This window comes from Oncorhynchus masou, chromosome 28, assembly GCF_036934945.1.
Source record: "Oncorhynchus masou masou isolate Uvic2021 chromosome 28, UVic_Omas_1.1, whole genome shotgun sequence".
In the NCBI taxonomy this organism is placed as follows: Eukaryota; Metazoa; Chordata; class Actinopteri; order Salmoniformes; family Salmonidae; genus Oncorhynchus; species Oncorhynchus masou.
The window spans coordinates 36,497,572-36,524,554 of NC_088239.1; the positions used below are offsets into that span (position 1 = coordinate 36,497,572).

At 41.6% G+C, this 26,983-nt stretch overlaps 1 protein-coding gene and 1 non-coding gene across 5 annotated transcripts in view; one reads left to right on the forward strand and one right to left on the reverse strand.

Annotated features, from left to right (window-relative positions):
• The window catches only part of LOC135518665 (5.8S ribosomal RNA), a 154-nt gene extending 14 nt beyond the window's left edge, over positions 1-140 (reverse strand). The window contains exon 1 of the ribosomal RNA XR_010452204.1: positions 1-140. This exon is cut by the window's left edge and continues 14 nt beyond it. This is a non-coding gene — a ribosomal RNA (5.8S ribosomal RNA).
• Positions 141-7,293: 7,153 nt separating this feature from the next.
• Positions 7,294-26,983, forward strand: part of LOC135517546 (cullin-2) — a 38,841-nt gene continuing 19,151 nt past the window's right edge. For all 4 annotated transcript variants that reach the window (XM_064941952.1, XM_064941954.1, XM_064941953.1 and 1 more), the window contains exons 1-8: positions 7,294-7,387; positions 8,599-8,737; positions 10,152-10,254; positions 10,453-10,547; positions 12,332-12,437; positions 17,203-17,285; positions 19,014-19,110; positions 26,178-26,288. In XM_064941952.1, the coding sequence (XP_064798024.1) occupies positions 8,619-8,737; positions 10,152-10,254; positions 10,453-10,547; positions 12,332-12,437; positions 17,203-17,285; positions 19,014-19,110; positions 26,178-26,288 (714 nt within the window). In that variant the 5' untranslated portion in view covers positions 7,294-7,387; positions 8,599-8,618. The remainder of the gene's footprint in view (positions 7,388-8,598; positions 8,738-10,151; positions 10,255-10,452; positions 10,548-12,331; positions 12,438-17,202; positions 17,286-19,013; positions 19,111-26,177; positions 26,289-26,983) is intronic.

Below are 26,983 nucleotides of genomic sequence, written 5' to 3' on the forward strand. Positions count from 1 at the left end.
GCGTAGCCCCAGGAGGACCCTGGGGCCGCAAAGTGCATTCGAAGTGTCAATGATCAATGTGTCCTGCAATTCACATTAGTTCTTGCAGCTAGCTGCGTTCTTCATCGACGCACGAGCCGAGGGATCCACCGCTAAGAGTTGTACTCTTGTTTTTCATTGCACGCAGAGGCCAGTGGCTAGGCAGAGATTGGGAGGTTGCCCTCCTTTCCCCCACCCGCACTTCGCCAGAGCGCCAGGCCATAGTTCAAAGACAAAGGTTTAAGAATAGGGAGGCTTCCGGGAGCTACGCTGCTTCATCGCCGAAGCGCCGGTGAAGCCGCGCAGACATTAAACACCCTACTACGGCCCTCTATCAATGGGGGCCGTCCTGAGTGCTTTATGGACTGTTTAAAATAGTTGTGTTGATGCGGATTAGGATACACCTCTGTGCAACTGGTGATTTGAAATAGTGAGGTGGCCACAGTCAACCCTAAGGTGATTTGAGTGTGAATGCTCCGGTGGGCTCGCCTCATCGAATTTCTTCTAGTGACTTCACCCAGTGGGATCCCAGGCTCCCTATAGGCGAGTCTGCGGCAAATCCCTGGTCGTGGAGGTGTCAGTTGTAGATCCCGTGCCACGCCTCCTCTAAATAGAGAAGTACTACTCTGACACTTCACTTACCACTGACCCCCATGCCTTTCACACCCAAGACATGAGCCTCCTTGCAATGCCCTATCGCCGCAGGGCCTATTAGGTTGTCTCTGCCATGAGTCTCTGAATGTAGGGGGGACAAACACACATATAATGTGTGAGGTTTCCTTTCTCAGGCAAGCCTGAGGCCTGGTAGTGCCAGCTAATGGTCAGACACATGCCATTCCACTTCGTGCTCCGAGGAGCGTGGAGAGAGCTCCCACCATGACGTGTAGAGTCCCACCTCAGGCTAGCCTGAGACCTGGTAGTACATAACTGCTGGACACCGGCCATCCCCATTTAATGTTCACTCTTAGCAGGCAGCGTTCGATTCGAACCACGCGGTTCAGAGCTGACCAAGCAAGCAGGGAACGCAAGCTTTTGTTTCGTCACATCTATCTGTGATCAGACTGGCACTGCAAAACGCTTAGTCAGCCGTTCCCAGTGTCATGGACTTCCCAATCCAGCAGGCTGGATTCCGTACCATCACTCTCAGATTACTTGCCTGTTTAGGGGAACAGGTCTTCCTTACCTTGCTACTTTTATTCTATGCCAAAGGAGCCTTTTTGACTTTAATATACCTATCTAACTTACCTTGCCTATATGTAGTATATTGTAAAAACCCTTCCTCGAATGAGCAGTCACTCTAGTAATCTGCTTCTTCATGTGTGGCCTTCTGCCTTCATGGAGCCTGATATAATCAGCCTCTCAGGACTTTTCTCACCCTTCTGGGACTTCCTAGCTTCCGTTGGTACCTGCTGCTCCAGGGTTTTTCACTCACCTTATCTACTTACCAGGTCAATCCTTCCTGGCATGTTCTCTCCGGCCTACTTAAGCTTTTCTTGGCTCTCTCTACCCAACACTGTTAGGTATTCCTTCTGTACATCGCGACTCGTCAATGTCGCCTTCTCCCAGCAAGCTGTGGAGGGGCTTCAACCGTCTCGATGCTCCAGGGGCCAAGCTCCCCCTGGATCTCCTAGCAAGCTAGGGTTTCGTTCGAATTGTGGCGGTCATGGCAACTTTGATCAAGCGCATGGTCGAGTTTAGGTTCCATAGTGAAGATGCCCCCATCTTTCGATGGGCACCTCCTGATAGTCTCCTACCAGGCCGCGGAATGATCATCTTCGCTCTCATCATCCGAGTCCACCGTCACCCCATCCACTCTGTAGAAGTCCTTAAGGACATCCAGGGAGTACAGGAGAGCCCTTCTGCTAACCAATTTGGCCAGCCGCTTCTCTCTACTGTTACTCACCCCTAAGGCTCGCATCACCTCCTATTGCACGTGCATTTGCAATATGTTTCAATGGGCATTTACCATCACGAATTTGGCATGCTCAAAAATCATGCAGAATTGCAAAATTGACTGACCTGATGAACACAGGATGGCCGGGCAGTGATAGTTGTTCCCTTCCATCACTCGTTGTGTTGATTTCATCATGTCCATTTGGTGATGTTTTTTCACTATTAAATCAATATGTTTCAATGGGCATTTACCATCATGAATTTGGCATGCTCAAAAATCATGCAGAAATGCAAAATTGACTGGCCTGATGAACACAGGATGGCCTGGCAGTGATAGTTGCTCCTTTCCATCGCTCGTTGTGTTGATTTCATTATGTCCATTTGTTTATGTTTTCTCACTTTTGCAAAGTCACTGTGCATTTGCAATATGGTTCAATGGGAATTTACCATCACGAATTTGTCATGCTATAAAAATCGTGCAGGAATGCGAAATTGTCTGGCCCGATGAACTCAGAATGGCTGGGCATTGATTCTGGTAACTCTCCATCCCTCGTTAGGGTTGATTTCAGAATGTCACTTTGGTGATGGTACCTCACTGTTTAAACATATTGCAAATGGACAAGAGTCACCAGCAAGTCACCGCCCATCAGTCAATTAGATATCATTCTGACACCAAACTGATACAAACTGACACCAAACCCACTTTTTCCAACTCGTTTAGTAGCCAACTATCACATACTTCAGAGCTGGCCCAAAATTCACAACGCCTTCGGTTCAAATCATAAAAAACATAAAACACATAGTTACGTTCTAGCTGCGGGTCCATTTCTGATGTTATGTGTAGGCCTAGCTGAGGCGACCCCGAATCCCAAGTTTCGGCTCGATAGGTCATTTGGTGTCCGAGCAAAACCCTAATTGGTGCTGAAAATCCACTTTTTTCGCTGACTTGCTACGGGGTCCTTGAATGAGCTATTGGAGAGAAACGTTGGGTTCCGTCTCTATGGGCCGAGACGGTCGCAATGCACCTAGTCTTGTGACTCTGGGACATTTCTAAATGTCGTCATTTTTGTGATGCAAAAATGAATTGAATTCATTGCAAATGTACGAGGCTGTTTCTCGGTCCGAGAACCTTCTAGAGCGACGTAACTCACCACGCACTATCGACCTGAGGTCTAGAACAGGATTCTAAAGTTTCGGAACTCTAGGTCTGACGGTTCTTTAAAAGTTCCAACAAGGTTAACTAATGCAGACAGTGTATGTCTCTACGCACCCCAATGGGTCCCTCCTTCCAAGCTGTGTGTGTGATTTAGTTTCCCTTTGAAATTCTATGGGAAAAATGACTGATTTACAGTTCATGGGGGTTGTCTAATCACATATATTGGCGTTGCAAGCGCCATGCTCTACCGACTGAGCCACACAGGACCCACACAGGATATACATTTTTAGGGTGATTTTAACCACTTCCGGTTGATCCAGGAAGCTTAGAATCAACACAGGTAGACCTCATAGTGGCCTGATGGACTGGTACCGAAGACAGGTTCATACGGCATTCATAACCCATATAGGCTTCAGGTTGAATTTAGGGGTGTAGGCAATGTATTCCTATGGGGAGAGAAGTCAATGCAAACTGTTTGATGTAAACACCTTCTTTTAACTGTTAACCTCTCTGGCCCACCCGGGACGCAACCACACCCCCTGCCAACAATAAATGCAAAAATGCGCTACGTCAAATGCTAATAGCACTCGTTAAAACTCAAACGTTCACTAAAATTCACATGCAGGGTACTCAATTCAAGCTACACTCGTTGTGAATCTAGCCAACGAGTCAGATTTGTAACGCTTTTCGGCGAAAGCATGAGAAACTATTATCTGATAGCAGGAAACACCCCGAAATACCAGAAGGGGACGTAAACAAAGGAATTAGCGTAGCCGGCGCTACACAAAACGCAGAAATAAAATATAAAACATTCATTACCTTTGACGAGATTCTTTGTTGGCACTCCTATATGTCCCATAAACATCACAATTGGGTCTTTTTTTTCGATTAAATCGGTCCTTGTGTACCCAAAATGTCCATTTATGAAGACCGTCAGATCCAGGAAAAACACATTTTTTAAACGCAACGTTATTTTTTAAAATTAAAAAAGTTGCCTATAAACTTTGACAAAACACTTCAAACTACTTCTGTAATCTAACTTTAGGTATTACTAAATGTTAATAAACGATCAAATTGATCACAGAGCGATCTGTATTCAATAGGCACAAGTTTGGGAAACGTAGCCAACTTTTCCGGTTCCATTGTTTACAGCTGTGGACTTGACAACCGGATGTGGCTATTACTCAGATGACCAACGATTTAGTTGAATCGAAATCACAACACTGGCGACATCGTGTGGAAGCTATAGGAACTGTATTCTCAGCCTTAAGTATTTTTCCTTCCGATAGACAAATCATGGACTGGCAGATTGATTTTTTCTCCGTCGATTTAGTGACCAGGTTTTCTGGCGATTTTGACCACTGAACTCATTCTGTTATAGTCACAGACACCATTGAACCAGTTCTAGAAACTTCAGAGTGTTTACTATGCACACATACTAATCATATGCATCTACTATATTCCTGGCATGAGTAGCAGGACGTTGAAATGTTGCGCGATTTTTAACAGAATGTTGAAAAAAGTAGCCCGATCTCTAAGAGGTTCTGACTTGCCTAGTTAAATGTAAATTCAATCATCCTTCAAATATCTCTGGGGCTTAGAACTGAACTTGAAGAGTTCATGGTTGTCTTGGAGAAGTGAAATTTTATTGTTGCTCACCAGTATGCTTTGAAGAGGAAAAAAATACAATGTTGCCAAATGTAGCTTGCAAAAGGCACAGATGTGAGATGTGTATTTTCCTACAGTGGGGAGAACAAGTATTTGATACACTGCCGATTTTGCAGGTTTTCCGACTTACAAAGCATGTAGAGGTCTGTAATTTTTATCATAGGTACACTTCAACTCTGAGAGACGGAATCTAAAACAGAAATCCAGAAAATCACATTGCATGATTTTTAAGGAATTCATTTGAATTTTATTGCATGACATAAGTATTTGATCACCTACCAACCAGTTAGAATTCCGGCTCTCACAGACCTGTTAGTTTTTCTTTAAGAAGCCCTCCTGTTCTCCACTCATTACCTGTATTAACTGCACCTGTTTGAACTTGTTACCTGTATAAAAGACACCTGTCCACAGACTCAATCAAACAGACTCCAACCTCTCCACAATGGCTAAGACCAGAGAGCTGTGTAAGGACATCAGGGATTAAATTGTACACCTGCACAAGGCTGGGATGGGCTACAGGACAATAGGCAAGCAGCTTGGTGAGAAGGTAACAACTGTTGGTGCAATTATTGGAAAATGGAAGAAGTTCAAGATGAAGGTCAATCACCCTTGTTCTGGGGCTCCATGCAAGATCTCACCTCGTGGGGCATCAATGATCATGAGGAAGGTGAAGGATCAGCCCAGAACTACACAGCAGGACCTAGTCAGTGTCCTGAAGAGAGCTGGGACCACAGTCTGAAAGAAAACCATTAGTTTTCTGCAGCGCACGCAAGGTCCCCCTGCTCAAGACAGCGCATGTCCAGGCCCATCTGAAGTCTGTAAATGACCATCTGGATGATCCAGAGGAGGAATGGGAGAAGGTCATGTGGTCTTATCAAGCAAAAATAGAGCTTTTTGGTCTAAACTCCACTTGCCGTGTTTGGAGGAAGAAGAAGGATGAGTACAATCCCAAGAACACCATCCCAACCGTGAAGCATGGAGGTGGAAACATCATTATTTGGGGATGTTTTTCTGCAAAGGGGACAGGACGACTGCACCGCATTGAGGGGAGGATGGATGGGGCCATGTATTGTGCGATCTTGGCCAGCAACCTCCAACCTCGTACTGGTCTCCAGACCTGAACCCAATAGAAAATCTTTGGAGGGAGCTGAAAGTCCGTTTTGCCCAGCGACAGCCCCGAAACCTGAAAGATCTGGAGAAGGTCTGTATGGAGGAGTGGGCCAAAATCCCTGCTGCAGTGTGTGCAAACCTGTTCAAGAACTACAGGAAATGTATGATCTCTGTAATTGCAAACAAAGGTTTCTGTACCAAATATTAAGTTCTGCTTTTCTGATGTATCAAATACTTTTGTCATGTAATAAAATGCAAATTAATTACTTAAAAATCATACAATGTGATTTTCTGGATTTTTGTTTTAGATTCCGTCTCTCACAGTTGAAGTGTACCTATGAAAAAAATACAGACCTCTACATGCTTTGTAAGTAGGAAAACCTGCAGAATCGTCAGCGTATCAAATACTTGTTCTCACCACTGTATATAGCACTGGTCCTCTTCCATTTTTATTCCAGGTTGCATATCACAGTATTTAAGTGCATAAAAAACAGTCAGTATTTGGTGTGACCACCATTTGCCTCATGCAGTACGACACATCTCCTTTGCCTGATTGTGGCCTTTGGAATGTTGTCCCACTCCTCTTCAATAGCTCTGCGATGTTGCTGGATATTGGCGGGAACTGGAACAAGCTGTCGTACACATAAATCCAGAGCATCTCAAACATGCTCAATGGGTGACATGTCTGGTGAGTATGCAGGCCATGGAAGAACTGGTATGTTTTCTGCTTCCAGGAATTGTGTACAGATTCTTGTGACATGGGGCCGTGTATTATCATGGTGAAACATGAGGTGATGGCGGCGGATGAACGGCACTACAATGGGCCTCAGGATCTTGTCACAGCATCTCTGTGCATTCAAATGGCTTACTACATGATTCCATATGTGCTATTTCATCGATTTGGTGTCTTCACTATTATTCTACAATTTCGAAAATAGTAAATAAAAACCTTTAAATGAGTACGTGTGTCCAAACTTTTGACTGGTACTGTAATATTAATAGCACTGTAATACATTTACAGTGTAACAGTCAATAATCAAGTCCACACTACTTTTTAAGTACACTGTTTCTTAACCGTTCCAATCACACGAATAATACTGCATATCTCTTAGTATTTCTACATCACAGTTTGTATTTATATGGATGAAGGAAACGTTAACGTTCTCGTTTTCATAAAGGACTCTTTGCTCTACCACAGCTCCCAAACGGGTACCCGTAGTTTTCGCCGACACCATTACAAAATAGGGGTCTTACTTTACAATGTTGTTCGGACAAGTCTTTGAATCGACGCCGTCTGTAATTGTGACTTTTGTTGGTTATTAATATTTTAATTGTGCACGCTACAAATTTAATTTGTCGAATATGAGTACACTGAATGCTCATGACAACTACATCCTTAACGACTCCATTACAGTACACCTACAGCTGATACAATGGTATATTCCATAAGGTATGGAAATGGAAGTGCTGTAAGTGAGAGATCAAGCTTGTGACAGCGGAGAAACTTGACTTTTTAATAACACGTATATATATTTATTAGAGGTATGTATATACAGAAAATCTCCATTTGACGTTGTAAACGTGTTTACCTAGCTACCCCAAATCGGTCGCTACTAGCAAGAATTAAGTGCCTAGCTCTAGCTAACTGGATCTCAAAGCCAGCTACTACTATTACCTAGCTATGTTGTTGCTTCTTCCTCATCCTAGCATGGTTAGTTAGTAAATGTGTAGTATTGTTCGAGAAAAATATGACTGTTCGTGATTTCAGTGAGTAAGGTAAATATGTATGCAGCATGCTGCAATATTCTCCAAAACTGACAAGCTATCTAACTTTAGCTTGCTTGTTTGAATGACGAATGAAATTGATAGCTGCTAACTAGCTACAGTAGCTAGACAGCTAGCCAGGCCTTCTTGTATAAATCTTGCAGGATATCTAACGTTGGCATTAGACTCACCCTGTTACCTGTGACAGTTCAACTTAACGTTAATGCAACGAATGACTGCATATTGTTAGCAAATCGCTAACTAGCTATATTTGATTTGGGTAGCATGACTAATATTTTGGCGAATGGATTGTTTACACTGTCAACTAACTTAAGCTACGTTAGGTTGCTAGCAACCGCCCGTGAACAAGGGTGGAACATTCCATTTTATAACCTTCTAGCTAGCTATTAACAGATTGTTTGTATGTTGAGGTGTAATTATATTTAGGGGTAACGTTCAGTCTCACATGATCGTGATAACTTGTGCTTTCACTATATTGAGTAGGAGATACAGTAGTATTTATCATCCCCTGCACATTTTTACATTTTACATGAGATGTCTTTTAGTTAGGTTATGAACCAATCTGAAACTTTTTGACAAATTTGACAAATTAATAAGTCATAACCTTGTTATCACAACATCGTGTTTGAGATTGTAATTGCGAATTTATAATCAGAGTTAGAGTTATGCTACAGGCAGATCAGTAAATGATGATTATTTGTTTTAATAATCTGTTTTTTTAAATAATCTGTATGCCCAAGTATTGTTTAATTATTGAGACATTATGTAACAGTTTATCAAACCTGAAGAGGAAAGATCATTCCTAATTGTAGTTGGATTGATTACATTTGGCATAGTGTATTAACAGTTACTTGATTCAACATCCATACATGAATAATTTGCTTTTATAATTCTAAACACTTTGCTCCAATATTCCAGTACTGTCCAATTACACCAATAACCATGCTTTTTTTACCTCTTTACATCAGCCTGAAGAAGAAGCCGTACGATGTCCTTGAAGCCGCGGGTGGTGGACTTTGATGAAACATGGAACAAGCTACTGACGACAATCAAGGCTGTGGTGATGCTTGATTATGTGGAGAGGGCCACATGGAACGACAGATTTTCGTATCCTACCTTGTTTCAGCTCTTTAGAAAAATAGTTTTTATGAGTTTCTGAACTTTCTGCGTTTTGTGGTTTAGTTTGCCATTGATTTAGTAGGCTAAAATGCCATGGATCTGTGCTTACATAGTCAAGCCATTAAAGGGATACTTCAGGATTTGGACAATGAGGCCCTTTATCTACTTTATCTTCCCCAGAGTCAGATGACCTTGTGGATACCATTTTTATGTCTTTAACTAGGTTTCCATCTAATTGCTGACAGATTTTAACGTGAATGTTCTAGAATCCCCATAAATAAAATATGTGCATTTTCCCACCAGTGGTATGTTTCCACCAAATGGACTTGTTGCGGACAAAAATCATTGCATGATGATGTAGTGCACACAACAATGTACTTTTTCGGTTACGTTTTCATATACCAAATAAAAATCTAAAGTTCAATGTGTTTCCATCGCATTTTAAACTCCGATAGTTTTGTCACAAACATTTGCCTTAAATAGCAAATGTACCTACTCTGGTCTTGGCACCTGCACTCTAACCAACAGCTCACAGATACAGTGCCGGTAGGCTGTTCGGGGCCTCTAGTCTACATTAGATTATTATGGATAAGCGCGAGAGTATTTGTCAAACTGCAGTCTATAATCAATCATCATGTCACCAGAATGAGACCCTCAGTATTTATTGGATAGAAGGAGCAAGATCACTGTGCACTTTCACTACCCTGTGAAGTTCACCATAATTTATTTAATTTGTAGCCTAATAAACTGCATGGTTTCCAGAGTTGTAGGAGGAGGACCACAAACCAGAACATCGCAAGACTCCAAATTTGCTTTGATATGGTGGTTATTATATCAATATTTGTGCATAAAGGCATTTCCACTGCCATTTCCTGCATAATTAATTTCCCGTCACAAAAAGATCACACCATGTCGGATGAACAAATTACACCAAAACTTCCTGTTTCCATCACAGCTGTCGTGATTTTTTTTATACGATATGGTTGGTGATATGGTTACTTGCATTAAATGGTGTTTGGAAACGTGGTTGGTGTCCAGTATAAAGAATGTTAGAGGTAGTTGTGCAAGCCAATGCTATCTAGTATTAGCGCAATGGCTGTAGGTCTACGGGTATCTGCTAGCACATACCCATAGACTTCCAGCCATTGCACTAACATTAGTTAGCATCGGCTTGCAAAATGTCCTCCAAGTTCCTTCATACTGGACACAGAGACCTAAACATGGTATCCACAAGTTAATCTGACTCTGTGGAAGTACATATCCCAAAGTATCCCTTTAAGGTTTAACTTTAGGAAATTCTCAAGTTCACTTAATGATTTTCCAGTAGAAAATAAATTGTCTGCATGATTTTTTTCCTCAGTGTTACAGATGAATGTGTTGGACTCCTTTACTCTAAAATCAGTGACATCTATGCCTTGTGTGTTGCATACCCAGAACCTTTGGGTGAAAGATTGTACACAGAGACCAAGGTATTCTTGGAGAACCATGTCAGACAGTTGTACAAGGTAAATACGTTTCATCATTTGGGGAAAATATATTAGATCTGTTATCTACTGAATGTTAGTTCATAATGCCATTTTCACACAATTGACTAATTTCCCATTGCTCAGCTTCGGATAGCCTAATAGTTGTATTTGTTGTCTGCTTGTCATTGAAGTGCCAAGGTAATAAACTGATATTGGGTCTCTAATCTGTAATTTCAGAAAGTTCTGGAGTCTGAGGAGAAGGTTTTAGTGATGTACCACAGATACTGGGAGGAGTACAGCAAGGGAGCAGATTACATGGATTGCTTGTACAGGTAATGTTAGGGATGTGCATCTTTTTCTGTCTTGGTGATTCGATACGTATATGTTCTTCTATATGATACAGGAACGATACGTTTTAGTTTGAATTAATTTGGTTTGATTAGAGAGAGATTTGATGCGCTAACATTTTTTTTGCATAAACATGAATTTTCCATTCTAACTAAAAGTCTGCTGCTGATATAGCTCATGAGCTGGGCCTCTCCGAGCTGGATCTGTCTGAGCTGACTTGTGTGTGCGTCCGTGCGCGCACTTTGTCGGCACCTGAGCTTAGCCATAAGAGAGAGGCATCTACCACACGACTATCAGATTGGGGCGGTGGGGGGCAAACTAGCCTTTGTTTATTGTATTGTCCCCCCACTTTGGTTCTGAAATCACTATCACCCACTAATTAACTTGTCATTTTTGCAGATTGTATTTGAGCAAGTAATGTTTCAATATTTATAATTTACAATCTAACTATGACATAACCAATGAATACATAGCACAATTTTGGATTTTACCCCCATCTCAAAATCAAATGGTTTTAAGTTTTTCCTGAGTGTCTTTTCTTTTCCTCTTGTTTTGGCCATGCAGTGCGCCTCACAAAAGTTATTGCTGTCCTCCATATGAAATTATCAACTTTACCCTATATATAAAAAAAAAAGACCAAATACACTGATTGTTTAAAGCAAAACTACCAAAACTATTGCTGATGGTGAACCAGAACAAACAAATAAAAATCTATTGCAAGCCCCTTTGAGCAAGTATAGCAAGAGGAGAGTTGTCTGCAATAGCTTACTTTTGTTCCAGTAAAACAACATTTTCAATAGTGCATATATGCAAATTACTTAGGTTGCCACTCAACTAATACAGTGTAATATCACGCAAGCCATTTTAGCATTTGAATGCGGAATGTGCCGCACAGATGTGCAAGATCAGGAACAAGCTGCCTAACTCGTGAAGCTGGGCACAGCGGGCAGTTTGATGAGACAAAATTACTTGTAGATCAATGACTGTCAACACAGTTACATGCAGTTCGACACTGGAGGATGCATCAGTAGTCAAAAGTTGAGGTGTTTTAGAGGGATGTAACGATTCACTGATACGCATCGGTCCCAGTTCAAATGTTTAATATATGAGTGGATCGGTCCGCGGGACCCCAAACCGATCCAAATGTACTGCTATTGGGTAGCTGGCGCTTATCCCTCAGCCAATTTTAATTTCTGATATAGTCTGAGATTGGCACCATGTGTAAAGAACACTGCCGCTTTTAGATATTTACAGATATTTCATATGTCACATTGGCAGATGTTTTGGGAAATTAACTCACACCACAGTGACATCTTTGGATATCAGCATTTCTTACAAGAAGCTCCTTTCAACCATTTTTTAAGGGTCATTTAGCATGTTGTCGTCCCAGGATTTTGTATATATGAACTTGAGTTCATATCTCTTGTCATCACTGTCTGTCCTGCTAATGCCAAATAGACAGCACAGCTGTGAAAACAACTTGTCATGTAGAATGTAGATAGAGCCCGGGTCAGATCAGTCTGATGACAGCCTTCAGAGCTAGCGTGTCTGTCTGCCTGACTGTATCTGTCTACGTTCTCTCTCTGTGGTCTGATTGGCCCTGGGATCTTGGCCATTCACACACTAGTGAATCTGTATTGTGTTATTGGTTGACCATAGCTAGCTAGTCTTACCAATACTTTGCGACAACTCTAGATTAATAACAGACTTGTTGTTATTTTAATATTATGTTGTGTAATGCTCTTTCTCTCCCTTCTCTCTAATATAGGTACCTCAACACACAGTTCATCAAGAAGAACAAACTGACAGAGGCAGACTTGCAGTATGGCTACGGAGGGGTTGACATGAACGAACCACTTATGGAGATAGGAGAGGTAAGTCTCCAATCATATCTCAGTACTTACAATCTCAGTTATCCAGTATAAATGTCACAACATATCAGTTTCAAATCAAATTGTATTTGTCACATGCGCCGAATACAACAGGCGTGGACCTTACAGTGAAATGCTTACTTGCAAGCCCTTAACCAACAATGCAATTTTAAGAAATTTAAGTGTTAAAGTATTTACTCAAATAAACTCAAAATGACAAATTAAAAAAAATTAAAATGACAGTAGCGAGGCTATATACAGGGGGTACCGGTACAGAGTCAATGTGCGGGGGCACAGGTTAGTGGAGGTAATTGAGGTAATATGTGCATGTAGTTAGAGGTGAAGTGACTATGCATGGATAATAAACAGAGTAGCAGTATTGGGACAATGCAATTTTATCGGCTGTTCGGGAGTCTTATGGCTTGGGGCTAGAAGCTGTTAAGAAGCCTTTTGGACCTAGACTTGGCGCTCCGGTACCGCTTGCCGTGCACTAGCAGAGAGAACAGTGAACAGTGGTTGCTCAACTAAAAGTTCTGAGATTATGTTGTGGGATTTAGAGGTAATTTGTGGTTTAGTACGGTACCCTGCTTCACAGCTTCATTGCTCCAGACCAGCGCAAGGGGGAGTTAGAGCACTGATCATGCTTTTGGGTCCCCTGTGTCTCTAACTGACAATGAATGGGCGACATAAACCAAATAGAAATGGATAATTATGCACAACTTCAAAATTGAATTTCAATGAACTGAATGATGAGGATGAAGAAGGTGATTGAATTTATGACAATAGTGTAAGAATTGCTATTCCTCTGTACTGCATGTGCACACCTGGAAAAATGCACTTTTTTTGTTACTACTCATCAGTATTACTTACTAAGATAAATTAAAATGTTCAATTATATTTCATGATATTCTTAAAATATATGTGTTGACTGAATATAAGCAAGTGATGTCTGCTAAATAATCATGTTGATGGTGCAGTCATATAGCCTCTAAATAAATAAGTACCAACATTCCTTCTGATCGTCTTTAATAAAGAAATGTTTTGGTTATCCTGAACTGGATTACCTGGATTACCACCATCTCTTGTGCATGTCAAGACATTATGGGCTATTAGCAGAACAATATACTCTTGCCAGCACCTCTCTGTATTTTGACACTTTGTGCAAAGCAATTGAGCCGCGTTAAAAACTTTGTGAATGAGGCCTCCCGATTGGCGCAGCGGTCTAAAACACTGCATTGTTGCTACAGATGCTGGTTCAATACCCGTGCTGGCTGCGACCAGGAGACCCATGAGGCGACGCACAATTGGCCCAGTGTCGTCCTGGTTAGGGGAGGGATTGGCCAGCCGGGATGTCCTTGAAAACGTAATCATCTGCAAAATATCATTATTTTTTTTAAACAAACAATTTAGAATCCTCCAATCCTCTAAATGTGATTATTGGCGAAGAGCCATATAGATTGCAAAATAGTTTGTAAGAGATTTTGCGATGGCACATGGTTTATGAATTGACATGCAATTTTCCATTCCTCCTGAACAATAGTGTAAGAATTGCTATTCCTCTGTCCTGCACACACACACACCCAAAAAATAAATAGACATCTACAAAAAATATAGATGAACTCTCTTGGTAAATAGTGTTGTCTTCATCAGAATGCACTCCCATGAATCCCTGGTCCACAATAAATGCTTGTTCTGTTCGATAATGTCCATCATTTATGTCAAAATAGCTCCTTTTGTTGGCGCGTTCAGTACACAATCTAAACTCACCAAGCGCGTTCACTAGTTTCAGATGAAAAGTTTTAAAAAGTTCTGTTACAGTCCGTAGCAACTTGTCAAACAATGTTTAGAATCAATCTTTAGAGTGTTTTTAACATATATCTTCAATAATGTTCCAACAGGACAATTCCTTTGTCTGTACAAATTAAGTGGAACGTAGCTACCTTTCACGTGAGCGCGCCAGACCGAGGCTGTGGCACTCTGCCAGACCACTCACTCAAAGAGCCCTTATGAGCCCCTTCTTTAGAGTAGAATCCTCAAAACAGGTTCTAAATACTGTTGACATCTAGTGGAAGCCTTAGGAAGATAAACATAACTAATATCCCTAACTCTTCATCTGACATATCAGAATAGCAATCCCTGACAGACATATTGTGTTCTTTCATCCTTCTGTAAAAAAAGCTAACCGTTACACTGTCATGAAATATGATTATATATCGACTATGAAGCAAATGACCGACACTGAATCGTAGGTGCTAACTACTAGCTATGTAGAAGTTGGACAGTGTCTCGGCAGATTTCCTCCTCTTCCTCTGAAGAGGTGAAACAAGGATCGGACCAATATGCAGCGTGGTATGTGTCCATGGTTTTTAATGTGAAAAACTGAACATGAACAGGTATACAAAATAACAAAGTGAACTGGCAACGAAACAGTCCCGTGTGGCACAGACACAGGAAACAATCACCCACAAAATACCCAAAAATATGGCTGCCTAAATATGGTTCCCAATCAGAGACAACGATAAACACCTGCCTCTGATTGAGAACCAATCCAGGCAACCATAGACTTACATAAACACCTCGAACAACCCCAAAAATCTACAAAAACCCCTAGACAAGACAAATACATAAATCCCCCATGTCACAACCTGACCTAACCAAAATAATAAAGAAAACAAAGATAACTAAGGCCAGGGCGTGACAAGAAGAACGCCCAGTGCTGCTTACCTGAGATGCCATCATCACACAGTCCTTCGTAGGTGTCCGCTATGTGTTGGAAAGTAAGGTTGAACAGTATTGGTTGTAGCCAAACTGACACTCAAAAAATGGGCAAAATGGAAGGTGGTTGATAGCAAAATTAAATCAGAAAATCTTTTTTTTATTAAAAGTAAAAAAGTTGCTTTCAAAACAATTATTTTTGATTGAAAATAAAAAAGTTTTGCTCTCCACAAAAAGACACAAAATTTGTTTCCAGCAGCACAGTTAGTCACCAACTCTCAGGTTAACACAAAAACTGCCTAACCAGCTCTGCTAGGGCTAGTAAAATGGTCAGAGTGGTCTCATTTGTGTCTGGAAGTAGCTAGCAAGTTACCCAACTTTAGCTTAGGTGCTTGACTGCCGTTGTAAGGCCAGAACGCTCAAATTAACCCTACTCCTTGGCCCGAGCGTCCAGTGTGCGGTCTGAATTTACAAATGCTCTAAATTTATGATCCAGGCACTCCAGATTGAATTTAACTAGGCAAGTCAGTTAAGAACACATTTTTATTTACAAGGACCGCCTACTCCTTCCTCACCATCGGGGAATTGAACCCCGGTCTCCCGCGTGCCCTGCCTGCACAACACAGGGATTTTTTAGCTCAATAGCCCAGTACTGTACTGCCGATGTCACGTTGTACAGCGTCATATTGTCCGTTCCATACTATTGTCCTTTCCATATATTATTATTTACAAGGACAGCCTACTCCTTCCTCCCGCCAGGGAATTGAACCCCGGCCTCCGCGTGCCTGCATTTTGTAGTACAGACATGGCCTGCTCTCCCTTATGTAAGGATTTAAGCACTTTCCCATGTATTATACTGTATGTACTGTAGGCCAAGTTTACTTGTCAGACTGCACAGTAGCCTAATAAACAAATGCAGGTGGCTTATCTTCAAAATGCTTTAAATGCTTTATTATCCAAATCTAAAAGAAGGTACTGTACAGTACTGTATTTCTTCATCAGCATCATTATGCTTTCGTTAATAAGTTAATGACAAAAATGCTCTTTCAAAATGCAGATGTTGATTTAGTTATGGTTCTATAACAAATTACTATGGGAATAAATGTCACTGATTTACAGAAATATTGGAACAAAGTTGTCTAATGAAGGCAAGCAATTTAGAATCCTCCAATCCTCTTATGCTGTAGCCTACTACCGACCGTCACATTGTACAATGCCAGGGTTTCATTTTTTGTTTTTCTCGGAATAGAAACACCATAATATTAATCAAATTAATTAAGCCAAATTTCTTAAAATCAATCCCATATACTATGTTATTACAAAAAAGGTTTTAAATTCTCTGGTAATGCCAATATGGGAAGACTATCAAATGCTTCTCAAAGATGCCCACTGATGGTCAAACTAACACTCGCATTAACAGAAAAAAATGTCTGACAATTTGATAACGTGTCACAGAATGCTGCAGCAGCCCACAAGGTGACGCATCTTTTAAAGGAGCAACCACTGTAGTTACGAGACAAGGTATCACAATATACTATGATATTGATAGACATCTTCAATCACTGTCTAATCATCACAAAAACATTCTCTTTAATCTGGATATTTTCTACACAACTTAAAGAATGTAAACATCATATACACATTATGAAAACGCTTCAACTTAGTGTTTGCCATAACATGTTCATTTTAACTTTTAATGACATCACAAAATAGATATATACATTTTCCATATTCCACCTCTCATTATTACCAGCATTTGGAGGATGAAATATAGTGTCCCCGTGTCCATGGTTTAATGTTCTAGTTTTGGGCTGTAAATTCTTCATAAGGCACACAAAGAAATTCCAATCGTCCATGCTAGAGAAGAAATAAATCATCTGCTGCCTTAATTTGATGGGTGTGAGGTGTCATAAAATCCCCACATCCATCCCTCCTCTCTCTGCGGGAGAGAGATAGTTCTGTAGAGCTGATACACTGTAACCTGATCCTTTGGACCTTCACAGGAGAGTCATGACAATGTGCTCATACAATTCTCCCCACTTTGTCATTTCAGCTAGCACTTGACATGTGGAGGAAGCTGATGATCGAGCCACTGCAAGCTGTCCTGATCCGGATGCTGCTGAACGAAATCAAAAAGTTGGTTCATGGTTTATATTCATGGTTCATGGTTTATGTACAGTAGGATTCAGCAGGGCTAGCCTGGGAGAAGAAATGCCTTGAAGTACGGTGCATTCGATAAGTATGCAGACCTCTTGAATTTTTCCACATTTTGGTACGTTGCAGCTAGGTTTGCAAAATTCCGGGAACTTTCAATTAATTCCCTGCTTTTCCCGAAATCCCTGGTTGGAGGATTCCCGGAATCAGGTACGAATGAGCAGGAAATCTGGATTCCTCTAACCAGGATATCTGGAAAAACAAAGGAATTTATTGAAAGTTTCTGGAATTTTGCATTCATAGTTGCAGCCGTATTCTAAATAGATTTTTTTTTTAAATCCCGCATCAATCTGTATCCCATAATGACAAAGCCAAAACTGTTTTTTTTAGAATGCTCCGAGACAGGATTGTGTCGAGGCACAGATCTGGGGAAGGGTACAAAAAAAATAATTCTGCAGCATTCAAGGTCCCTAAGAAAACAGTGCCCTCCATCATTCTTAAATGGGAGAAGTTTAGAACCACCAAGCCTCTTCCTAGAGCTGGCCGCCCGGCCAAACTGAGCAATCGGAGTAGGGCCTTAGTCAGGGAGGTGACCAAGAACCCGAGCTCCAGAGTTCCTCTGTGGAGATGGGAGAACCTTTCAGAAGGACAACCATCCCTGCATATTTCCACCAATCAGGCCTTTGTGGTAGAGTGTTCAGACAGAAGCCACTCCTTAGTTAAAGGCACATGACAGCACATGACTCTCAGACCTAGCCTGATTGCGAAGAGTCACACCTGGAGGAAACCTGGCACTATCCCTACAGTAAAGCATGGTGGTGGCATCATCATGCTGTGGGGTTGTTTTTCAGCGGCAGGGACTGGGAGACTCGTCAGGCTTGAGGAAAAGATGAATGGAGCAAAGTACAGAGAGATCTTTGATGAAACCCTGCTCCAGAGCGCCCAGGACCTCAGACTGGGGCAAAGGTTCAGCTTCCAACAGAACAACAACCCTAAGCACACAGCCAAGACAATGCAGGAGTGGCTTCGGGACAAGTCTCGGAATGTCCTTGAGTGGCCCAGCCAGAGCCCCGACTTGAACCCGATCGAACAACTCTGGAGAGACCTGGATGCTCCCCATCCAACCTGACAGAGCTTGAGAAGATCTGCAGAGAAGAATGGGAGAAACTCTTCAAATGCAGGTGTGCCAAGCTTGTAGCATCATACCCAAGAAGACTCAAGGCTGTAATCGCTGCCAAAGGTGCTTCAACAAAGTACTGAGTAAAGGGTCTGAATACCTATGTAAATGTGATATTTCTGTTTTCATTTGAGCAAAAATGTCTAAACTTGTTTTTGCTTTTTCATTATGGGGTATTATGTTTAGATTGACGAGGGGGGAAAAAAATGTCAAAGGGTCTGAATACTTTTCTGAAGGCACTGTAGGTCTAAAATGTCTAGTGCTGCTATTTAGCGGTTTGTGATTGTCATAATGACTTGATCTCTGGGTTTGTTTCTGTGAAGGTAAAGGATGAACATTCGCTCTGTTCTGACAGTATCTATTACTGTGTTATAGCAGGCTAATACAGTTCAGGGTTACTGTTACGCTGCTTTGATATGTCATTTAAAACCACAAGTCACCTTTTTCTCTGTTATTTACATTCTCTAGCTAGGCACAGGTTAATGCTCAACAGAAATAGTATCACTAATAGAGCTTGTGTTCTTCTCTTCCAGTGACCGGTGTGGCGAAGACCCAAATCACAAAGTAATCCATGGGGTTATCAACTCCTTTGTTCATGTTGAACAGTACAAGAAAAAGTTTCCTCTGAAGGTAAGCAGCTGTACTATGTTGGAATCTAATAATAATAATTTATTTAACTTTTCCAGAAAATAATCTAAAAGTGCATAGGAAGCAAAACAAACAGCACCTTTTAAATTGAGATGGTAGAGATGAAGGTTGAATGTCTCCATTTGGCTTCAGATGAAAGGCTGGGAGTTAAGATTGGTAACTTCTGCAGAGGGTGTGTTGATGGTACAAGCAGAGAGAGAGAAAAAGACATTGCTTCACCAATGCACCACATCTGCTTCCCCGACGGTCAGTTCCTCCATTGGACCCGCTCCTCTGTAGGTACTGGTCCTCCATTGCAGAACATGTAGCACCCACCTGGGTGAGGCCACAGGTGCTGAAAAGCGCACGAAAAGGCAGTGGTTAAGAACAGTCCCTGAGGCTATTTTGCCATCTCTGTAGTACTTGTTGTAATTCTTCCTGACAGATGAAAAAATAAAGCTTGAACTGCATTATTTGAATCCAAACTGTTGAGCGTGAAAAACGCTGCAGCACACATACCGTTGCACCTGGCACCAACTATCATACCCCGTTCAAAGACACTTAAATATTTTGTCCTGCCCATTCACCCTTTGAATGGCACACATTCTCAATTGCCTCAAGGTTTAAATATCCTTCTTTATCCTATCTTCTGCCCTTCATCTACAGTGATTGAAGTGGATTTAACAAGTGACATCAATAAGGGATCTTAGCTTTCACCTGGTCAGTCTGTCATTAAACGAGCAGGTGTTTTTGACCTCAACCCCATCAAATACCTTTGGGATGAATTGGAACACCGACTGCAAGCCAGGCCTAATGTATGTATGTATATACAGTGGGGCAAAAAAGTATTCAGTCAGCCACCAATTGTGCAAGTTCTCCCACTTAAAAAGATGAGAGGCCTGTAATTTTCATCATAGGTACACTTCAACTATGACAGACAAGTTGCTTGTACCAGACAAAAAAAATCAGGAAAATCACATTGTAGGATTTTTAATGAATTTATTTGCAAATTATGGTGGAAAATAAGTATTTGGTCACCTACAAACAAGCAAGATTTCTTCTTTAAGAGGCTCCTCTGTCCTCCACTCGTTACCTGTATTAATGGCACCTGTTTGAACTTGTTATCAGTATAAAAGACACCTGTCCACAACCTCAAACAGTCACACTCCAAACTCCACTATGGCCAAGAACAAAGAACTGTCAAAGGACACCAGAAACAAAATTGTAGACCTGCACCAGGCTGGGAAGACTGAATCTTCAATAGGTAAGCAGCTTGGTTTGAAGAAATCAACTGTGGGAGCAATTATTAGGAAATGGAAGACATACAAGACTACTGATAATCTCCCTCGATCTGGGGCTCCACGCAAGATCTCACCCCGTGGGGTAAAAATGATCACAAGAACGGTGAGCAAAAATCCCAGAACCACACGGGGGGACCTAGTGAATGACCTGCAGAGAGCTGGGACCAAAGTAACAAAGCCTACCATCAGTAACACACTATGCCGCCAGGGACTCAAATCCTGCAGTGCCAGATGTGTCCCCCTGCTTAAGCCAGTACATGTCCAGGTCCGTCTGAAGTTTGCTAGAGAGCATTTGGATGATCCAAAAGAAGATTGGGAGAATGTCATATGGTCAGATGAAACCAAAATAGAACTTTTTGGTAAATACTCAACTCGTCGTGTTTGAAGGACAAAGAATGCTGAGTTGCATCCAAAGAACACCATACCTACTGTGAAGCATGGGGGTGGAAACATCATGCTTTGGGGCTGTTTTTCTGCAAAGGGACCAGGACGACTGATCCGTGTAAAGGAAAGAATGAATGGGGCCATGTATCGTGAGATTTTGAGTGAAAAACCTCCTTCCATCAGCAAGGACACACCGCCCGGGCAATGAAGGAGTGGCTTCGTAAGAAGCATTTCAAGGTCCTGGAGTGGCCTAGCCAGTCTCCAGATCTCAACCCCATAGAAAATTTTTGGAGGCAGTTGAAAGTCCGTGTTGCCCAGCAACAGCCCCAAAACATCACTGCTCTAGAGGAGATCTGCATGGAGGAATGGGCCAAAATACCAGCAACAGTGTGTGAAAACCTTGTGAAGACTTACAGAAAAGGTTTGACCTCTGTCATTGCCAACAAAGGGTATATAACAAAGTATTGAGAAACTTTTGTTATTGACCTAATACTTATTTTCCACCATCATTTGCAAATTAATTCATTAAAAATCCTACAATGTGATTTTCAGGAATTTTTTTCTCTCATTTTGTCTGTCATAGTTGAAGTGTACCTATGATGAAAAGTACAGGCCTCTCATCTTTTTAAGTGGGAGAACTTGCACAATTGGTGACTGACTAAATACTTTTTTGCCCCACTGTGTGTGTGTGTGTGTGTATGTGTGTGTGTGTGTGTGTGTGTGTGTGTGTGTGTGTGTGTGTGTGTATATATTATATATTATATGTGTCCAACATTAAAAATGTTGGACACACCTACTCATTTGAGGGGTTTTCTTTATTTTGTACTATTGTCTACACTGTAGAATAATGGTGAAAACATCAAAACTATGAAATAACAATAACACATGGAATCATGTAGTAAGCAAAAAAGTGTTAGACAAATCAAAATCATTTTATATTTGAGATTCTTCAAAGTAGCCACTCTTTGCCTTGATGACAGCTTTGCACACACTTGGCATTATATCAACCAGCTTCATGAGGTAGTCACCTGGAATGGATTTCAATTAACATTTCAACGTGCCTTCTTAAAAGTTTGTGGAATTTCTTTCCTTCTTAATGCGTTTTAGCCAATCAGTTGTGTTGTGACAAGGTCGGTGTGGTATACAGAAGAATGCCCTATTTGGTAAAAGATCAAGTCCATATTATGGAAAGAACAGCTCAAATAAGCAAAGAGAAATGACAGTCCATCGTTACTTTAATACAGCCTTTCTTAAAGTATGGGTCGCTATCCAAAGTGGGTCACGACATGTCAGAGTACATTTATTATTATTGAATTAATTACTGGAATTGATATGGCCAAGTGCATCTGCTCTCTCTCTGTTCAGTGCTCTCTCTGTTCAGTGCTCTCTCTGTTCAGTGCTCTCTCTGTTCAGTGCTCTCTCTGTTCAGTGCTCTCTCTGCGTAGTAGCCGTCTCTGCTTAGCAGCCGTCTCTGCTTAGTTTGCTTTGCGGTTTACCTGATCTTTTTTTCTGCAGTTTTCTTGAAGATCGCTCCGCAACACACACAATGCAGCGCTGTCATTCAAGCCACTGTCTTGTTATTCCCACTCGCCATCACTCACCGCTGTCATGAAATGGAGTCATGCTAGCCACAAGTTCTGACTGAGCTCAATTGTCATGAAACGCATATACAGCGATGAGTTTCTCTCTCGTTCATATAAACATATAACGAGGAGTGTCCACAATGTTTTGTACAGGGAAGTAATGAGTCTCTCATAACAAACAAATTAATAAAACGACACGTCCTGACCAAACATCCACAGCATGATGGTAAACCCAGGGAGTTCTTTCAGAACAGGGCAGAATGCTTCAGGAAACAGTGCTTCGACAGTGAGTTAGTCAACTAGCAAGGCATTGTTGTCATTTTATAACAGTTGATGATAAGCGGAAATAAGGGAGTACTAACTAACTCTCATAGTAGTAAATGTCAGTATCTCTTTCAAACAATCCCCTGGCCTTCTACACAGCTGATAGCTAACATTCGCCAAAGCAAGCTAGCTTCTGATAGTGCAACCCTAGCAACAGTACAGATGAGATGAAAAATGACCAGGCCTACTGTACATCTTACTGTAGAAGTGATTGTTGAAAACAAGTCTAGGATGGAACTGTTAAAATACAATAATACGTTTTGTCGAACTGGTATAATACGTTTGAACTGAACTGGTATAGCCTGATTGAAGCAAGATGCTTTTTGAGGCAAACACTCACACAGTTCTGGGTTGCTCATCTACAGCAGGAAGCGGTCTCCTGCCTGACTGAGAAAGCAGTAGATGTTCTGGTCCAATTTGGCACCACATACCTATGCGAGTCAGGGTTCTCAACTTTGACATACTTAAAAAAACAAGTATTGAAACAGTTTCAAGGCTCTTCATGACCTCAAAAACAGAGCCCAGAATATAGACAAGCTCTCATTATGACTGTGTGTGTGTGTGTTTTCTAGTCTACATCTGTGTGATGTGATAAATCAGTTTATTCCAGTTCAGAATGAAGATGATTTATTGTATTTTAACAGCAACAGTTCCAACCTAGGCAGATATGTAAGAGTGTTTTTAATGGGGAAAATAATCATTAATATATATTTAATTGTTATTTGTTTTTGTCTATATTATTTGTTTTTGTCTATATATAAAATAGGCTACAGTGTTTATAATGAACTGACGGGGAAGTTTGAATGGCGAAAGCTTCTCTGGTGTGATGTGATCACATTGGCTGGTGTTCAAAAAACAATAAACGTGAATCCTCCGCACCCAGTGTTTGTTTACACTGAAATGTATTGCTCCAGAATGCCTCATTTTTCCAATCAAATGTATTAAGTTGATTTCTGATCAGTCTGATTTGCATAAACATTGTGATTGGATGATAGCTGTAGGGTTATCGAATCAGGGGCTCATTAATGATAGAATGTTCATATTTGAAGATTGCCGAAAGGCCTATTTCTTTGGCTAATGACAGGAGTGACGAGTGGAATGTAATAGCTGAATAGAGATGGCAACCAGGCTAGTAAAGTCCTGGGTGCTCTCGCAATGGCTGCCTGGTATTGTGATGCAATAACTTCAATGGTAATGTACACTAAAAAATATATAAACACAACAAGTAAAGTTTTGGTCCCATGTTTCATGAGCTGAAATAAAAGATCCCAGACATTCTCCATAAGCACAAAAAGTGTATTTTCTAAAAGTTTTTCAGAAATGTGTTTACATCGCTGTTAGTGGGATGTCAAGAAGCTGATTAAGCAGCATGACCATTACACAGGTGCACCTTGTGCTGGGGACAATAAAAGGCCACTGTCAAATGTGCAGTTTTGTCACACAACACAATGCCATGGATGTCTGAAGTTTTGAGGGAGCGTGCAATTAACATGCTGACAGCAGGAATGTCCACCAGAATGATTGCCATAGGATTTAATGTTCCTTTCTCTACCATAAACCGCCTCCAACGTCGTTTTAGAGAATTTGGCAGTACATCGAGCCGGCCTCAAACCGCAGACGGTGTGTAGTCACACCAGCCCAGGACCTCCACATCCGACTTCATCTGAGGGATCGTCTGAGACCAGCCACCCGGACAGCTGATGAACCTGTGGGTTTGCACAATCTTAGAATTACGCTACAAACTCAGAAACCGTCTCAGGGAAGCTAATCTGCGTGCTCGTGGTCCTCACCAGCGTCTTGACCTGACTTCAGTTTGGCGTCGTAACCAAATTAATTTGGGGAATGCTGACCTTCGATTGCCGCTGGAGAGGTATGCACTTCACAGATGAATTCTGGTTTCAACTGTACCGGGCAGTCGTGTATGACGCTGTGTGGGCGAGCGGTTTTCTGATGTCAACGTTGTGAACAGAGTGCCCCATGGTGTCTGTTGGTTTATGGTATGTGCAGGTATAAGCTACGGACAACGACCACAATTGCATTTAATCAATGTCAATTTCAATGCACAGAGATATCGTGACGAGATTCTGAGGCCCATTGTCGTGCCATTCATCTGCCGCCATCACCTCATGTTTCAGCATTATAATGCATGGTCCCATTTCACAAGGATCTGGACACAATTCCTGGAAGCTGAAAACGTCTCAGTTCTTCCATTGCCTGCATACTCGCCAGACATGTCACCCATTGAGCACGTTTGAGATGCTCTGGATCAACGTATATAGCAGTGTGTTCCAGTTCCCGCCGATTTCCAGCAACTTCGCACAGCCAGTGAAGAGGAGTGGCACAACATTCCACGCTAGTTAACGTTAGCTCACAAAACTACCTTTAACTTCTTTCATACTGGACACTGATGTTAAATGGTATCCATGAAAGTGACATTCTCCGCCGATGGAGAGACTCAGTTCATGGCTTGAGTGAAGATAACTGGTCAGAGGATGTGTTTGATGGTTTGTGTAGTAGCCTAGGCTATAGGTCCAATACATTATCACCGCATGTTGGCTATGCTTGAATTGCCCAGGCAATGTTCTTCTCAGACAATTGTAAAAAAAAAAAAAAGAACTTGAGGTTTTTGATCTCGCCGGTAATGAATTGATCAATTGTTGTATTGCTTGTGAGGCACAGCTGAGGGAGCATACATTGAAATACATGTTTTGTTTTTACTGGGATGATGGTGCCTGCATCTGATGGTCAGTCTCAGTGGAGGGATGTGGAGAGCCGTCTCTCATCGTTCCTCCGCTCTCCCTCCCTCCGCTGAGACTGACCAAAAAGGAGACCACTAGTTTCAGCTGATGGCAAAACTGGAGTCTCATTGCCTCATGCACAAATTCATGTTCCTCTATTAGCTGCAGTTCTCGTTGTAGTGTGAATGGAAGAAAAGAAAAGTGCATTTCATGGCTTATAAACGTGTTGAATAAAAACTTGAACATAAACTCACTCGTAAAAACAGCATCTCTTTGCTGTATTCGTTGACAGTCTTTCTCTAGTCATGGTTTTAAACCTTTTGAAATCTCACAAAATCAACTTTGCTGTGAACTTGAGGAAGCTGCAGGGAGACACGATAATCTAAACTATCCGATTGGCCAGCGGTAGGCCTATAGGTGCACTTGATATGCTCTCCGTGCCATCCGGGTAGGCGGAGGTTGTACCTAACACTTTAAATCTTTCAAAATGGGAACACTTTGCCTACCCGCACGCAACCGCCAACAGCGCAAGACAAATTGAGAAAGTAGGAGCACAAGTCTTTTTCTGTGTTTTTTTTTTATTGAAATGTTTGGAGATTGACCAGTAGATCATGATCGACCGGTTGGTGACCCCTGGTCTACTGTAGCCATGTCCATGCCTATGCATGGGTGTACAGTTTGTGCACTCTGTGTGTTCTCTAAACTCGCTATGCAGCTCACACTCTTTTATTGTGTTTCAGTTTTATCAGGAAATCTTCGAAGGGCCATTTCTGACGAAAACGGGAGAGTATTACAAACAGGAAGCTTCCAATTTACTGCAAGAGTCCAACTGCTCACAGTATATGGAAAAGGTAAGATGGCTGTAGGTAGCCCAACTCATAGAGATCCATACAGCTATATAAAATTCAGGATCTCTATGGTCTAACTGCTCACAGTAGCCTTTATGGAAAAGGTAAGATGGCTGCTGGACAGGACATGTATTGCTGTTCACTCCCCTCCCTTGTTACCTACTGCTCTCTGTGGGCTGAGCATAATAAGCTACACCCTGGTCATTTAGAAGTCAAATTACTCCTGTTTCAACCCTCCTAATGTTATTTCTTTGACTTTTTGTGCATATAATCCAAGGGCCTTAGAGCAGTCTGTTGTGACCCTAAGGAATGCATAGGTTACATCAGAAAGATGGTCGAGGCAATCCGTTGAGGCTAGGCTTTTAGAAAATATTGATTTAGTTCATTCATGTGATTTGCCATGGCTGCTAATTGGTTTTGAGTATTGTTTCTGTGTATTTATCGTGTTGTTGGTGTTATACTATTGGGGGCCTCAGTGACTCTCCGAGGAGACTCATGGTGCTACCAGCTGTGGCACCGTCAGGTGTGTGTGTTAAAATGTGTTATAATTCCAATGAAGGGGATAAATCATCCATCGTAAGGCTCCTTAGTTGCGGGGCCCGAGTGGAAGCCCTCCACCCCTGCCCTCCACCCCAGATAGTGTTGAGATGATGTGGGCGGTCTTGTGGATGTGCTGACTTAAGAGTTGAGTCTGTGTA